The sequence below is a fragment of the Bombyx mandarina genome, chromosome 05 (genome assembly GCF_030267445.1).
Source record: "Bombyx mandarina strain Sakado chromosome 05, ASM3026744v2".
NCBI classification, from domain to species: Eukaryota; Metazoa; Arthropoda; class Insecta; order Lepidoptera; family Bombycidae; genus Bombyx; species Bombyx mandarina.
Window position 1 is genome coordinate 11,113,348 of NC_143212.1, and position 17,634 is coordinate 11,130,981.

The 17,634-nt window shown below is 40.1% G+C and overlaps 3 protein-coding genes across 8 annotated transcripts in view; 1 reads left to right on the plus strand and 2 right to left on the minus strand.

Moving 5' to 3' along the window:
• The window catches only part of capt (adenylyl cyclase-associated protein 1), a 41,373-nt gene extending 29,521 nt beyond the window's left edge, over positions 1–11,852 (plus strand). For all 4 annotated transcript variants that reach the window (XM_028185028.2, XM_028185029.2, XM_089727745.1 and 1 more), the window contains 4 exons: positions 1,078–1,250; positions 1,980–2,186; positions 8,958–9,101; positions 10,115–11,852. In XM_028185028.2, coding sequence (XP_028040829.2) covers positions 1,078–1,250; positions 1,980–2,186; positions 8,958–9,101; positions 10,115–10,201 — 611 coding nt within the window. In that variant the 3' untranslated portion in view covers positions 10,202–11,852. The remainder of the gene's footprint in view (positions 1–1,077; positions 1,251–1,979; positions 2,187–8,957; positions 9,102–10,114) is intronic.
• Positions 2,565–7,760, minus strand: LOC114250930 (uncharacterized). Its single transcript, XM_028185033.2, has 6 exons — positions 7,593–7,760; positions 6,872–6,997; positions 6,571–6,778; positions 5,782–6,062; positions 5,182–5,439; positions 2,565–2,800 (listed from the first exon to the last, which is right to left on the minus strand). Exons 1-6 carry the CDS (start codon positions 7,758–7,760, stop codon positions 2,597–2,599), a joined length of 1,245 nt encoding a protein of 414 aa, XP_028040834.2. The 3' UTR covers positions 2,565–2,596.
• The window catches only part of LOC114250928 (uncharacterized), a 54,458-nt gene continuing 48,668 nt past the window's right edge, over positions 11,845–17,634 (minus strand). For 2 of the 3 annotated variants that reach the window (XM_089727740.1, XM_089727739.1), the window contains exons 9-13: positions 16,578–16,784; positions 15,557–15,721; positions 14,501–14,784; positions 13,154–13,323; positions 11,845–12,549 (exon numbers count right to left, since the gene is read on the minus strand). In XM_089727740.1, the coding sequence (XP_089583866.1) occupies positions 12,178–12,549; positions 13,154–13,323; positions 14,501–14,784; positions 15,557–15,721; positions 16,578–16,784 (1,198 nt within the window). In that variant the 3' untranslated portion in view covers positions 11,845–12,177. The remainder of the gene's footprint in view (positions 12,550–13,153; positions 13,324–14,500; positions 14,785–15,556; positions 15,722–16,577; positions 16,785–17,634) is intronic. The other variant, XM_089727741.1, reaches the window with a different exon arrangement.

A 17,634-nucleotide genomic window follows, 5' to 3' on the forward strand; every position in this document is an offset into this window, starting at 1 on the left:
GCTATTATTTAATATTATTAGGTAGAGGAAAAAATTTATAGCAACAGATTTTTAAGGTGTAACCAAATTTTATTTTTCACTTTTAACTTGGACAAAGCTATCACATATTTACTGATATGTACAATAACATAAAAATCATGCGTTAATATCTGAGCATGCGAGTTTATCGAGTGAGTGTTCCGTGTATAAAGTAGCAGCGTATAATAATATTTAGTCGTTAAAATAAGTAATATGCTGAGAGCAAACAATCTCGTAACATTTATTTTTGGTGGTTAATTACAAATAAATCTTGTAATTACATTTTAAACAACTGCGAATATTTTGGTGACTGCTGTATCAGAGGCGGTGGGCTAATTTTAATTAAGCTTTTACATCCCAAAGGCTTTAATGAATATTCGTTGACAAATCTTTTCTTTCGTCGTTTATCTCATAAAATAGAGTCAGCCCAAAATATACCTACCCAACGTTGTAATTAAATTATTTTTACGACCCGTCGCCAATCCGACCATAACCCGCGGCACGGTATGCCTTAGATTGCCTTAAATTGTCAAATTAATATAGAATTTTGTGGTAAGATTAAGGTGTAATCTACACGTATAAATAAAAAAAACTGTCCTCTGTGTACATATATCATTCATGGGATTATGAGGGAAACTTTAGGGTTTTTATTTGTTGCTTAGATTCGTGATGAGATCACGGCCGACTTGGTTTTAAGTGGTTGCTAGAGCCTGAAAACATGAATTCTAACTCTGTTTTATAGTAAAACGGCTGCTTCACCCTTCAAACCGAAACACATTATTGCTTCACGGCAGAAATAGGCATCGTGTGGGCTCACAACACGCTCTACTACCAGTGAATAGTACCATCTACGAACGATAGGTAGCTTGCGAGTGACATAAAAAAAAAGTGTTTTTCATTTAAAGGCAATTAGTGATAGTTACAGAGCAACGTGACCGGGTTCCGCTAGTGAACAATAGAGCGTTTATAATGCTACTGAAGAAATTAGCATAGCTCGAAGTGCCCACAAAGACTATTCCCACATGCTCTATATCTTTTTTTTTATTTTGTCATAACTAGCCTTGCGCAAAGTGACGCCGGACATGCAGACCCACAAGAACCCGACTCTCCGTCAAGGCCCGGCGCCGTTCAAAGCGACGTCGGCCGCCGGACACAAGCCGCTGCCGCAGCCCGGCGCTGGACAACTAGACAAGCCGCCCGTCTTCACTCGGGACGGCAAGAAGTGGCTTATCGTCAGTGCTCTAATAACATTTTTATCTATACTAATATAAAAATCTACAGTAGTTTTTACGGATGTTCCGTTATAATTACTGAACCGTGCATCCGATCGACTTGAAACTTGGTATCCATGTAGAAAATACATGTACTTAATGGATAGACTATCCATTAAGTACTATATTTATATGAGTGTTGGACTACATATACCAGTTGCGGGGGCGTTAATGATGAGAATCTTTGTGAGGGGGAGAAATAATAATTTTAATTTTAAAGGCCCAGTGAAGCGGACGGGTACAGCTAGTTTGTAATATAATCATTTGGAAACTATTAAAATGTTTTGAACATAATATTATCCTGAAGTCCTTAAATTATTATGTTTTCATCGGTAAGACACGTTAGTAATTTAAAGGATCTTAATGATTTTAATGAAAAACTGGAAGTAAACGAAATTGTAGTGAAATTCATTCAAATACCATTAAATCTTAAGTAACTCACAGCAAAACTAATGTAATAAAATACATTTAGTCCTATTTTGTAATTATGAAGACCTATTGGTCTAAAAATCAAGGCGACGGCTTTTTTTATAACGAATATTCCCAAAGTTGACCATCGGTCTACAATTGACACGGGCATTTTCACCCAAAGAAAAATGAATATACAAGAATAAATTAATTTAGCAGTTAATGCCTTGAAAAAAATGTTATGATTTATATGATATATGTGTGTATAAATTCTCTTTGCAGGAGTACCAAAAGGGCAACTCCAATTTGGTGGTCGAGAATGCGGACATGAACAACGTTGTGTACATGTTCCGTTGTCGCGACTCCGCCCTGACGGTCCGCGGGAAAGTCAACGGGGTCGTGCTGGATTCGTGCACTAAGTGCGCGGTCGTGTTCGACAACCTCGTCTCCAGCATCGAGTTCGTCAACTGCCAGTCCGTACAGATGCAGGTCAGTGGCGAATACATTTTTATTTTATTTTATGACCTGGTAACTATGACCTTTAAGTCATGTCTTATTTTAATTTATTATTTTCTTATTATATTCTTATTTTTATGAAAAATGATAATATGAGACATTAATCAACTGGGACGAAATTAAATTAAGTGACATGATATGGGATGAAATATAACCTCAGTAAAATGGTGGTCATTTACTGAGATTTTTCAGGGGACTTTTTGGGGGATCCCGAGAAGTTACGTCCAATGGCTTTATTTCATTTTCCCACATTATTTGTGACAACGTTTTCATAAACAAATGTTTGAAGAAGAAAATGAAGAAGATGAAGAAATATGAAAATATTACGTAAATGAAAAAAAAAACAAGCAATGCAAATAAAAATATATTAATTTAGAAGAACTTTAAATAGCAATATTGTCAGAACATTCTTCGTCGTATTCATTTTCTTTTATAACTTCTTCGATGGTCAATAGACGGCCGGGCTCCGCCGGCATCATCGACATCAACGCAGGTCTCGTTACGTGACTGCTGTATTCGCATTGCGAAGAATGGGAGCAGACGTCACCGTACTGTTGGAAGTCGCATTCAGCTGTGTCTAAAAGATCCTGCTTAAAACAACATTTCAATTTCATCAGAAATTACACTTTTTTTTTATTGCTTAGATGTGTGGACGAGCTCACAGCCCACCTGATGTTAAGTGGTTACTGAAGCCCATAGACATCTACAACGTAAATGCGCCACACACCTTGAGATATAGTTCTAAGGTCTCAGTATAGTCACAGCGGCTGCCCCACCCTTCAAACCGAAACGCATTACTGCTTCACGGCAGAATAAAAAAAAATATAAAAAAAAAAATACACATTGGTTCTAAGTGCAGAAATGTACACAATAAAATAGACTGACGTGAGGAGGATCCGTGCTTTAGATACGGGGTCACTAAACAGAAGTGCATTTCGAGACACTATAAATAAATTGAGGGGTAGGTTAATATTGTTCATATTGTTATTGTTTTGCGTTTATATACTCGTAGAGATTTGCAGTTGGCAGCAGCTTGGTTGTGCCAAGGTTGTTGTGTAGATAAAGAATGAGTATATCAGAGGAAGTGTGAAAGTAGCCCCGGTAATCAACAAATTAAAGAGCGGACCGTTAGCGTGGTATGGACATATGATGCGTACAGAGAAGATGCATGTGACTAAAGTAAGGCCAACCAGACGAGATAAAAAATGTAAACAAAGTTCCAGGAGTAAAAAACATTTTTATTTAAATAAATTATTACAAAGTTCGAATTTTAATCGCTGTCATCTGTACTAGACAAAGATGATTCGTCGGAAGAGTCCGAGTCAGCTGTGTTTATGATAAAACTATCTATTGTATTATCAATCATGTTGTCAATATTGCTATAAAAATTGTCCTCGACTTTGTAGTCGTCGTGGCCTAACGGATAAGACGTCCGGTGCTTTCGTGTTGAAGCGATGCACCGGTATTCGAATCCCGCAGGCGGGTACCAATTTTTCTAATGAAATACGTACTCAACAAATGTTCACGATTGACTTCCACGGTGAAGGAATAACATCGTGTAATAAAAATGAAACCCACAAAATTATAATTTGCGTAATTACTGGTGGTAGGACCTCTTATGAGTCCGCACGGGTAGGTACCACCGCCCCGCCTATTTCTGCCGTGAAGCAGTAATGCGTTTCGGTTTGAAGGGTGGGGCAGCCGTTGTGACTATACTGAGACCTTAGAACTATATCTCAAGGTGTGTGGCGCATTTACGTTGTAGATGTCTATGGGCTCCAGTAACCACTTAACATCAGGTGGGCTGTGAGCTCGTCCACACAGCTAAGCAATAAAATAAAAAAAACTTTTATAACATGATCCACACAATTTCGCCATTTATCAGCAGATACACGTTGGATCCCCTCTTGTAGCAGTTTTTTCATATCTTCAAATTTAAATGTAGTATTATTGCGAGCTACGTGTCCCTTTATGTCAGCCCATACAAGTTCAATGGGATTGAGCTCGTAATGATAAGGTGGCAGTCTTAGGACTTCCACCTTAAATTTTTTTGCAAGCTCATCCACAGCATAACTTTGGTAGTTCGCCTTTACGTCATTCACTTTCTTTAAAAGTTCTGCCTTTACGTCTTTTTCATCATAGCTTAGATCTTTATTACGCAGCCATTCTTGAATACTTGCTTTTCTCCATGCTGTGGTGGGTGTTTTTTCTTGGCGTCTTGAGTGGTAAGGAATTCATTTTAGAGCCGCCAGGCTGTGATTTCATAATTAAAATCAACTAAGTACTCACAATAACAGCAAAAATCAAAAATAAAACTCACAAAAACTGAATAATAACAACAACAAACCAAGTAAATACGGAAACGAAAAAATATGTATCACTTCGAACGCAATCCAAACAGGAATGAACTTGTTCACAAAATGGCGGACCAAATGTTGACAACTGCGGTACTCAGTGCTTTCCTGTACCACGAAACACACAACGACAGCTGTTGTCGACCAACTGACGACATAACTGCGCGTACGAGTGATAAGGACAGAGATAATAATCCCTCGCTATCGCAATGTAACTCAGTAACGGTCCGCTTGTTTACGTTTATTATCTCGTCTGGTTGGCCTAAGTTTTGGAGATATATGGAATTGGTAGTGTAAGGTAGAGGTGGAAAAGGTCGACAAAAGAATACATGGATGGAGTGTGTGAATAACGATATGAGAGAGAGAGAGATGAGTGAGTGTTGAGATGACGGATGGGGAGAAAAATTAGCTGTGCCAACCCCACCTAATGGGATAAGGTGGCAATATTGCACTATTGCTAATGTCCATAAGTGACGGCGACTATTTATCATGAAGCGGGCCGCAGGCTTGTCTGCTAATATAGGCAATAAATAAATATTGACTTGTAGTTTCACACCACACCCTGTATATGGATAAGTTTTAAATTTCGGTTAAAAAAAATAGATAATACTAACCCCAGTGTATATGCACGGGCTGGCCTTATTGTCTTGCGTCCAGTTCGCGGCGTATTCACTGTTCAAATCACTACTGCTGTTCCTCAAATCGCTGTCTCCTGAATCTGAGGAATCGTTTGGCTTCGTGTAATCTCCCCGGGCCTTACGAGATGCCACATCGGCCGAATGCGTGTCGATATTCAGTATAGTCAATTCACTATTGATCACCATACTAAGAGTGTTTTGCCAGTCTTCTAGAAGCTTTTTTACGCTCTCCATCTAAAATATTGATCAGATGTGTGAATTGAAATAAATAAAAAAAACATTATTCTAAAACGTATCAATTTTTACTTTTTACTGGTGGTAGGACCTCTTGTGAGTCCGCGCGGATAGGTACCACCACCCTGCATATTTCTGCCGTGTAGCAGTAATGCGTTTCGGTTTGAAGGGTGGGGCAGGCGTTGTAACTATACTGAGACCTCAGAACTTATCTCAAAGTGGTTGGCGCATTTACGTTGTAGATTTCTATGGGCTCCAGTAACCAACCACTTAACACCAGATGGGCTGTGAGTTCGTCCACCCATCTAAGAAATAAAATAAAATTGATTTTAGACTCATTACCTTTTTCTTGATCATGGCATGACGGTTTGCACGTCTCAGTCTTTTTTGTTTTATATAGTGTTTCAAATAGGCAACTTTATACACATTTGTAACGTTGACAATCTTCACGCGACAGTCTTGGCGGAGGTCTCCGTCGCTGAGCGATGAGTAAATGCTGTTTTCTGGCGATGGACTCTCATTTGGCAGCTGCTCTCCGCAGTCCATTTTACCAGGTTGTCGTTCAGATACATTGACCTGGTCACATTTCATTTCTTTTAATAATCGTATAAGGAACTCCCGATCTGGAATTGAAATGTATTTTTTTTTTATTGCTACCATGCCGATAGTCTTGAGAGGCTATTTCAACTTCGCCTTGATGTGTAGGTGAGCTCACGGGGTTCAAACCGAAGTGTTGCTAATACTGGCCCTAAAGAAGTGCTTTGCAGAATCTTCCACCGGATCGGAAACGCGACCCACTGAGAAGATCCGGCGAGAAACTCAGTGTGCTTTTTTTTGTATTTTCTCATCTGCACTACGAAAGTTTCAAAGTTCAAGTTATTTTAGTCTAAGAGGAAAGGGTGAATGAAACTATTATTTCGAAAAATATCTAAATAAAGTAGAAGTATCTTGAGTAAAACAAGGTTATTGAAGCAAAATAAATAAACATATGTAATTTTTTTTAATACAAATTGGATTTAGTAATGTAATTTCGTCTACAGGAGACATACTATTCGTATAGTTAAATAATTTTTTCATTAAATTTAGATATCGTTTTCTGCTTGTGTGTCTCATAAATTGAAATCAACTTACTTTCTTGCGGGGTCGAATGAGATAGAGCGTCGTGGTCGTTGTCCCAAGCGGCGCCTTCGAGTGTACGTCGGAGCGCCTCGTCCGTGGCTATGACGTCACGCACGCGCGCCCGCACCCTCCTCAAGCGTTCCGCGTCTCTACGCAATTGCTCCGTTCGTTCCGTGAATTCGGCATCACGTACACACAATTTTGTATTCACTATCTGAATCTACCCTTCAAACAAATATTTTGTTAAGCCTGAATAATCGATAAACTCTATAAAGTCGGTCCGTATGTACACGAATAATAAAATAGTAATAACCTGTAGCTGAATATCTTCAAGTTCGTTTTGCTTTCGTTTTATTCTTTCCCGCGATGTCAAATATATATTCTTCACCAGCGTGTACATGTAAATTGCCGTCGGGACATATTTAACAAAATATAATGCCTGCATAGTAATACATTTTGTACATAAATAAATTTGTTTGATTTTAAGTCCTTCAACAATGGAAATGAAATTATTTGTGAATTGATGTCGTATTTATTTAACTCTGGAACGTAATCACTTAACACTGGGTAGATTAAGAAACTAGACGAGATGCCATACTAAAAAAAATATAGAAATCGTCAGGAGGCTTCTTTGATAAAGCTACGCGACACGATCTTGTCCCCACCCCAATAACTACATATTCGATCAAGCATCCGGCAAAGAAAAGCCGCCGTCGCCCAAAAATATTTTGTAGGACCCTTCGGAATCACTCTCGGTGCTTTTAAGACTCCAAGCACCGGTCACCATTCTCGAACTCGTCGAATATGGTGAAAAGTTCGATACGCATCTTGGCCTAAGTCACAACCCACTTAGTTTCTCGCCGGATCATCCCAGCGGGTCGCGATTCCGATCCGGTGGTAGATTCAGCGAAGCACTGCTCTTGCTAGGGTCATTGAGCTGACCTACCGGCCCGCGATTAGCTGGAATAACCCCGTAGGCTACCAGCGATTAGGTACAGGATAAAAAACTAAAAATATATAAAAGAAAAACATACTAAGGCTGTGAAAGTAAAATGCGTATAAAGTCCATAAAAAAAACTGATCCAAAACTGCATAAACGGCACACCGTACTGGTGTAGAACCGTGCTCCAATATTGCTCCCAACTCCATGAAACACCATTACTAACATCGACAGCATCATTTCTTTCCCATTCGTCTTTCATTATTGCGAAACAAAGCAATTTACATTTAATTATTTGTAAACCTTTGTATACAAAGTTAAATTAACCATCAATCTCACTTTCTTCATGGCATTTATAAAAAAAAAGAATTACAAAATATTATGAGAAATAAACGGTTACGATAAAAATCACAGCTGACAGCGGAATTGCTTTATGTGTCTGTCAGAAATATTTAATAAAAAAGTTTTTTTTATAATTTTGTTGAACAAAATTATTCAAAGTTGTTTCTGAAGGATAAAGTTTTTTGATTATAGAAGACTTTTTTTTTATTATTACAAGCTTAATTCTGAAAACGTGCCGAATACAAATTATTGTTTGTAAATTGGATCTGTTTATTTCGTCGGAGAAATTGTTGGCTTTGGTGGGATCGTGTTACAAGTATATCTATAATTATTTGACTGAATTTTTTTAATATATATTTTTTTACGTGAATATGCTGTCAATATCCCATCTTAAGACACGAGGCCGGTGTTCTATTCGCATTAACTTAACGTAGGTTTTCCGCAATTTCTTTGTGTTTTTCATTGCCATTTCGCCACTATATTTTTAATGAACTCACGCTCCACCTCCTGTTAAATGGTTACCGGAGGTGTGGCGGGTAGCCTATGACAACGCAAGATAATTGACAGATGCCTGAATCTCGCTTACGACATTTTCAAGATAAAGCGCATATATACAAGTTCCGAACAACAACATTCGAACCGTCGGTCTACCGAGCAATATCACCCGCTCGGTGGAAGATCTTTCCTTTCGTCGTATATTCCCAAAGAGGCATTAGACATCACAACGTGACAGTCGTCACCCATCACGCAACTAGCATGCTGACTCGCAACCGGGCTTGCAGTGATTTTTGACATATTCACTAATAAATAAAGAAAAAGATTAGGTTATATTTTGCGGTAAAAATAGTTTTTCTATTCTACTTTAAGGCACAAGGCCACAGCCTCAATTTTAGTATTTTAATCGCCTCACCATACACAGGATTGCTTTGCGACAGAATCAAACACAATGATCGTAGCTACCCGTGCGGGCCCACAGCGCCCCACCATTAACTAGTTATCAAACTGAATTTGTTTTTATGTTTTATTACACAATACTATTTCTCCGACATTGAAGACATAATATCGCTTTTCTACCCACCCTAGCCCGCTTTAATTCTTTGCATTAATCCGTTCGAAGGTATTGGGCAAAGTTCCAACCGTTTCCATCGACAAGACCGACGGATGTCAGATATATCTGTCGCCGGAATCGCTGGACGTCGAAATCGTCAGCTCCAAGTCATCGGAGATGAACGTTTTGATACCCAAGGCTAATGGCGATTACGTGAGTACTGTTTATGTTAATATGATCATGGTTTTGTATTGTTTTATACTATAATGTGCTAAACTAAACATTATTGATTTGCTCTGAATTAGGAAACGATGTTTTATTTATTCAACTTTATGCACAAAAGTACAGTGGCGGACTTAATGCCTAAGACATTCTCTATCAGTCAACCAAAGCTGGTCTAAAGCCCTTTGGTGGGTGCATTCCTTTTGAGAAATAAAAAAGATAATAATATGCAACATAAGTATCGAAAGGTTAATGGCTATTTGGTTTAGGCGATATTTCGGTTAATACTAATCTTTGTAATTAAAGGTCCGTTTTATTTGATATTAGTATTAAAAAAAAATCGATATTTTTAATTGAACTTCAATTATGCTTAACAAATTCACATATCCAAAGAAGTTAGTTGGTCATGATATTTTTTCCAAATTTTAAACTTTAAACAGCTCTCCTGGAAATTTGCAAAAATATTGCTTAAACCAAATAGCCTTTCCCCCGTCGATATACAAATACGAAAATACACTCGTTTCTTGGTATGGAGTTTGGAAAAGTGAATACCTGATCCGGTGGACCGAATGGTAAACAGTCGACGTCGCCCTAATCACGTCATTACGGATCCTCCCGATCGATTAACGGTGCTTTTAGGTACCTCAAACACCGGTCACCGTCCTTGCCAAACCCGTCGCTTGCGACGAAGGGCACGACGAGTAAATTAACCCATAGACATAGCCCACTGAGTTTCTCGCCGGATCTTCTCAGTGGGTCGCGTTTCCGATCCGATGGTAGATTCTGCGAAGCACTGCTCTTGCTAAGGCCAGTGTTAGCGACACTCCTGGCTTGAACCCCGTTAGCTCACCTACTAGTTCGGTGAATGTAGAATAATCCCTCGAGGTTACTAGAATAGGTAGGAAAAAAAATGGGGAAGTATTGGGGTACAAAACTGTCTTATTGCACAAGCAACTCCCTCCGGCCGCGTCTTGTGTATTTAATAACACATTGTTTTGTTGCAGACCGAACACGCGATCCCCGAGCAGTTCAAGACGGTACTGAACAAGCCGGCCGGCCTCACCACGACGCCCGTCGAGAACAAGGGCTAACTCTGACTCGCTTCCGAGAACTCGATACTTTTAACATTTTTACCTCGTCTCGTCTTTAGTAAACTTGCTGTAACCTAAGGCGCGAAATACACACAAACGGCGTAAGGTTTCAAGGAACGCGTCCATTGGGCCGCGTCGGACGCACCGCACGCGACGGATTTTATTTTGCTTTGTACGATTTCAGTGCTGCGTCCACTATCCGCGCCGCCCGCACCGAAAGCCGGCATTTATGAGCAAAAAATACAAAGCAAAATAAAACTGACCAATGGACGCATAGCTTAAGGCGCGGCGCAGGCGTGGAACGGATACGACACGGATTTAAATTATATAGAAGAGGAGAAGTGACTTTATAAGCTGATTTCGTTACGTTAGCATACCTTCCTCTTCAGATGACGTAGATGCCCTTGATTTGTGATATACTCCTTGCGTGACGCTTCAGTTGTGACCGAGTGTAATTCACAATACGTCGTCTCCTTAGTACATTTTGTATGCAAAAGTTTTTAAATTGCGCCACGCCGAACTCCTCGCCGTTTGTGTGTATTTCTCGACTAACGGTAGTGATTAGAGTATTATCATTGACAATTTTCGATTTGCATTCGAAATAAACGAATTAGCTGGTCGCGTCTATTATTAACATATTTTGTATCGAGACGAGGTAAACTGTTTGATTTAAATGTACCGTGAACGACGGACTCGTGTCATAGTATTAGCACACAAATATTACCTATGATAAATCATAAAGAGATTGGTCGAGTTCTCGAATAACATATTGTATCATTATTATTATTATTATCAATAATATAATAATAACATCCTCGTTTCTATATAATATAATTTCGCTCGTTCGTGTAGTTCTTTAAAATTAATATTGTAAATCTATAATCTAGATGTGAACTGTATTCAGTATTTATTGGTCTTATTTTTTCTTGTGTAATAATAATACAATAATGTTCCTTGCATTCGTGCTTGACGTTTTGGATGTTTTTTTTTTTTTGTAATGATATTACGTACGCTGTATGTCGTGTCTCGTCGGCTTGGAGTACCGTCAGGTACTGGTCTTGGAGTCGCTTCACACATTTTCTAAATCTGTTACCGGTTCACGGATTCGTAATTGTCTGGACTGACTGACATAGACAGTCGCCGCTTCGGTCCCCGGACCACAAGCGTCTGTTTACTAGTAAGTTAGTGCGTGGTGTGTGATTATCTCGTGTTTTTGAAGGCTTTCTCTCGTTCTTTGCTAACGATGTAAAGTGAATACACGTTATTGTATAACCCCGTGATTTGCTTCGATCTTGGTCTAATTATACTATATTATATTTTGTATCGACCCGACAGAGTTTTGTAGTAGTCATTTTTTTTTAAATTAGGACATGCCCTAATTTATATTTGTGTATTTTAATTTGTTTGTATTCAAGTAAAAGTATTATGCATCATAAATGTCGATTAGTTTACATTGTGTTCGTTTAGTGACAATTTGAATGAATATTCTATTTATTTATGCTATTCTCAACCTAATTATAATGCTGTATTGAAAATTTTTGCATTTTGTTAATTTATTTGTCGAGAGATTAAAATTTATTTTTAAGAAATTTGATCGTTTTAAACCATACGAATACTGTGGAAGTTTTAATTAAAAATGCATATTCAATAATTGAACGAGTTTATTATCGTGATTGTGGTCGTCCATTTGAATCTCACCGAGTGTGCTGCCGACATTGAGACTCACACGGACAAGGATACTCTAATATAAATAATAATTGAATAGTACAATAAAACTGGACGCAAACTAAACTATATATACAAACGGCCCAACAGACGCACAGTTTATATGGCATAGAAAAAGTGGTAAGTGTAAATATGTTATACATCTATTGTCGCGATGATTTGCCAATTAACGCTAAAACACAAACTTACAAAATATCAGTCGAATGAGAATATACTCTACGTAAGTACTGGCTTATCCTAAGTCGTTCGTTTTAATCGGGATCTAAGTTAGCGTTGTTTAGGGGTGGCTTGCTGCATTGCCGCTCGTCGCTGCCGTCAGAACATTCTAGAAACCCGTTGCACACGCTCGAAGGCGGCAGGCACTCGCCGAGGGGACACCTGTGCCCTCTGCAAGTGTCTACTCTATGTCGCCGGTTCTCTGCGACTTCTAAGTCCGCGTAGAACTCCTCGTTCGATTCCTTCTCGTCGAATTCGGTGTCGTTGTGCGCTGGAGTGTTGGTAGCGATCACGGAGTCGATCCAGTCGATGTAGTTCGAGACTTTAGTGTAGACGCCCGGGCGATTCGCCCGAGCGCAACCATACCCGTTGCTGGTCACACCGTAAATATACCATCTTCCGGATTCCTAAAAAAAAACAATAACTTTCATAAATACTCACGGACAGAATTATGTTCTTAATTCGAATATGTATATGATGACAAGGTAAAAGCGGGTGATTTATACAAGCGTTAGAGGACTTTTTTATAAAAACAGATTTCAAAGTATATCTCACTAAATGAAATGTCGTTTTTGGTTGTACGATTCATTACACAAAAAAACTACCGTCGTGTCATATTTGACTAGTTACAAATTGTTCAGTAAACTTAAATCTAACTAACAGCTATTCATATTACTTAAACATTTTCACTATGATTATTCTCTCGTGCTAAGTCAATTATTCGTGTCTGAGACTGCATAATTACTTAAACATTTTCGCTACGATTATTCTTTCTTACTACATCAATTATTCCTGTATGAGACTGTATAATTACTTAAACATTTTCGTTACGATTATTCTTTCTTACTAAATCAATTATTCCTGTATGAGACTGTATAATTACTTAAACATTTTCGTTACGATTATTCTTTCTTACTAAATCAATTATTCTAGTCTGAGACTGCATAATTACTTAAACATTTTCGCTACGATTATTCTCTCGTGCTAAATTCGTGTCTGAGACATGCTAACCTGACACATGAGTGGTCCCCCCGAATCCCCGAGACAAGCGTCGCGGCCGCCGCGGTCGTATCCTGCGCAGAACATGTCGTCGGTGACTCTGTACAAGGGGAGCAAGCGCGTGCGACGCCGGCACTCCGCGCTCGATATCACCGGTAACTCCACCTCTTGCAGGGTGTCCGCTGAAAACAGATGTTGCGTATTATAATCATTTGAGTACGATCGTATTACGATTGAGTTTTCCAAAAACGACTTCTTAGAACGAAAAAAAGGACTATTGGGCAACAGCTTAATAAGAAAAATGTATCTATTATAAAATGTACATAAATTTTACTAATAATTACTATCGTCGGTTGTCGTCGGAAGTTTTGATTACAGTAAAAGCTCTTTATATGCGCTTCCTTCATTAGCGTTGTAAAAAAAGCAACCTCATTCATAGAAAAATGTTCGCGGCTAAATATATCTTTATTTACGGACCTAATCGATACATATACATTAAATAATAAATAAATAATAAATATTTACTAACAATCACGCCACGTTAACTGGTCCCGTGATAAGTTCGTAAAGAACTTGTGTTACAGGTACCAGATAACGGAAATAAATGTAAGATTTTTATTATACACATACATATATTTAATATACATCCATAACCCTGGAAAAGACATTTATATTTATCATACAAATATCTTCCCTTGGTGGGATTCGAACCCGCAACCCCCTTGTGTAGTGACCATGTCACTTACCACTACACCAGACGGCCGTTAAAAAAGGATTCCAATATATAGGTATCGAATTGAATATCCTCTGTAAGGCGCTTTTGCATGTTCACGGAACGTATACTTCGCGCATAAAGAGCATTTACTGTACTTTACTTTCATTTTGATTCCGTAAAATGTTATCAGTTAAACGAGTCGTCGCCGTTTTAAGTCGTCGTGGCCTGAAGGATAAGAAGTCCGGTGCATTCGTGTTGAAGCGATGCACCGGTGTTCGAATCCGAGGCGGGTACCAATTTTTCTAATGATATACGTAAGTACTCTACAAATGTTCACGATTTCCACGGTGAAGGCATAACACCGTGTAATAAAAATCAAAACCGCAAAATTATAATTTGCGTAATTACTGGTGGTAGGGCCTCTTGTGAGTCAGCGCGGGTAGGTACCACTATACTGCCTATTTCTGATTTCTGCCGTGAAGCAGTAATGCGTTTCGGTTTGAAGGGTAGGGCAGCCGTTGTAACAATACTTGAGACCTTAGAACATATCTCAAAAAGGATGGCGCATTTACGTTGAAGATGTCTACGGGCTCCAGTGGTGAGCTCGTCCACCCATCTAAGCAATAAAAAAAAACGATACTAACGGAAAACTCGTTCGTGCTCGTACAATTGCCCCCAGCCGACGACCGTGCAGTGTCGTCCGGGGGGCGGCATGTGGTACGCCGGCGGCAGGCAGGCGGGTCGGAGCCGCGCGTGCATGGCCCCGCGCTCCAGCCGCAGCAGCGCGATGTCGTTCCGGAACCCGCGCGACATGTACTTGGGGTGCGTCACAACCTGCACCACGCGCGACACCCGCTCCCACGGCCCCCGAGGCCACGCCCCCCGCCGCAACGCGCCCAGCCGCGCCACCCAATGCGCTTCTGTGGCTCTGTTACATTTAAATAAAACATTATTACCTAGTTTTATTTTTTATGAGGTGGCCCGGATGCCTTTCCGGAGTCACAAGGACAGATAGGCGAGCAAGGGTTCAGCCAGAAAGCTACCCAAGCGCTGCCAAGGGAGACCTAACAACTCAAGAGTAGCTGCTTCGGGAATGAATCTACTAGCGGATCGGAATCGCGACCCGCTGAGAAGTTCCGGCGAGAAACTCAACGAACTGATGTTTAGGTTAGGTTGCACGTCGAAGTCTTTGCCGAGTTCGACGAGCACGGTTACCACTAGTAATACTAATACTAATACTACACTCTAACACTAGGAGTAGGGACCCCCTACTCCTAGTGTTAGAGCGGAAGGCGCCTAATGCAAGGATCTGATTGATCCGTAACGACGTGTCTAGGGCGACGATGGTGACTGGTATTATTGCCTAGTACCTATTTGATGCAATTAATACACGCATGTGATTAACTACAGCAAGTCCGTGTGCTTTGTATGGAGTGGGAACAGCGCCCCTAGCGGCAAACGTTCCAACTCCATACAAATTTGAGGTAACTTTCACGCTATCGAGAACTTTAAAAAACTCGCATTAAGCACACAGATTTAAGTAGTCAAATTAACTGGTAAAGTAAAATTATTATTGACTTGGTTTATTATAATTCAAACTATCGGAAAGTAAAAAAAATGAATGATATGGATCATTTATTGGATTTAATAGTGTCTCAAAACGATCTTTATAGATTTTCAACTCCCAAATATATACTAACTGGTAGAAACAGTGGCTGGCTGAGAGTAACCACTGCGGGTGTATGAGAGTGGCTCCACATTGGAAGTCGCCGTCCCTGTAGAGAGCCGCCTGCCACGGCCAGGCGCCGGCCGCTGCTGCGTCGCCTCCCACCACCCTGCTCCGGCGCACCCATTCCGTTACATCCCTGCGCAAACAACTTGTTTGTGCCCGGTCACAGTTACTTAGTCCTCTGAACAGATTAAGTCTGCGTCCTCGTATAAAAAGACTTAGACGAACGAGTACGCATGTAAGACCAGCACAAAGAAGTTGTTTGAACGCGAATTACTACAAACTACTACTACTACTACTGCGCTGGCGCTATGACACCGAAGTGGGTCTTGGCCTCCGACAATAAACTTTGCATTTCATCCCGGCGCTGCGCAACACCTTGCCAGTCCGTCACTTGGAGCTCACGTAAATTCCTTCCATAATGTCAAATCAGCGGTACAGAACAGAAAACAAATAAGTATAAAATTCCCAGGACATGCCCAGCTGCTAAGCTAAACATCGGCTTTCCTTGAATGGCAAAGAAACAAGAATGATATTTATGAGGCCTCGGATACCACAGTCTGCTCATCTTGAAGCAGTTGAAGTCTCAGTTTGCATTGAATTTTTGAAACTTAAATTCATATTTCCTTAATTGCAGTAGACAGGTGGTGCGTGCGGACTTAAAACACGCCCTACCATTGGTATTTAACATTACTGTACGCAATCTGAATACACTGTGTTACTAGTGGTAGGACCTCTTGTGAGTCCGCGCGGGTGGGTACCACCACTCTGCCTATTTCTGCCGTGAAGCGGTAATGCGTTTCGGTTTGAAAGGTGGGGCAGTCGTTCTAACTAGATACCTTCTTATATCTCAAGGTGGGTGTCTATGGGCTCCAGTAACTCGTGTGAGCTCGTCCACCCATAAGCAATAAAAAAAAAACGCTTTTCAAATCAATAAACACAAATTTCTTCCAACATGTGATTAGCCGAGTTCATTAAAATAAGATTCAAACCTTGGTTGCTGAGCATCAGCGTGTGGTCGTATTCCGCAGTCTAAGTCTGTGCAGCGTACTCGCAATGCCTTCCGTCGCTTGCACGTGGACCGACGGAACGTGAGCCGCGTGTCTGCTGCGCGGGCCCCCGCGTTGTGCCACACCTCCCAGTAGCCGTGCGGACTCGCCTTGCGACCCTCGCGAGCCTCGCGGGCCCAACCCGCATCGCTGATGATACAGTATCGAATTATAGCTCACTGAGTTTCTCGCCGGATCTTCTAGTGGGTCGCGTTTCCGATCCGGTGGAAGATTCTGCGAAGCACTGCTCTCGCTAGGGCCAGTGTTAGTAACACTCCCGGTTTTAGCAGTAGGCAGCGGCTTGGCTCTGCCCCTGGCATTGCTGAAATCCATGGGCGACGGTAACCACTCACCATCAGGTGGGCCGTATGCCTACAAGGGCAATAAAAAAAGCCCCGTGAACTTACCTACACGTCAATGCGAAGCTGAAATAGCCTCTCAAGGCTATTAGCGTAGTTATAAAAAAAGACATAACCATCGAATTATATATGTACATGATAATAAATAAAAGAATATGTGTTCGTTTGTCGTTTACGAAAACTATGCAGCCTGGCTATGGGTACAACAACGATGCGGTCTTGTATTGGCAATGTACCAGAACAACCGATGGGGATGTTTCGTAAGCCATTTCGTATAAAATACATAATAATATAATTCTTATCCGCCTTTATTCATACAAAATGCTTTTTTTAATTCCAGTTATTTTTTCACTTTATTAATTATTTAATATGTTTTAAGTAGTGTTATTAATATTAATCTAATTACAATAGTTTCCTTCATAAATTAATTTTTGGATTACTTAAATTTATCATTATTTATTGTCATTTTTGTCCGTTTGTCTCTTATAGACATAGATCTCCTCCAACTGCTTCCATAGGTCTCCATAGGCTCCTGTTTTCAGCTGTTCTGTTCAGATGCCATTTCGTATACTACTATGCTATTGTAAAACTAAACAAAAATCGAATATAATCGAAATTATTGTAAAATAACGAACCGGGTT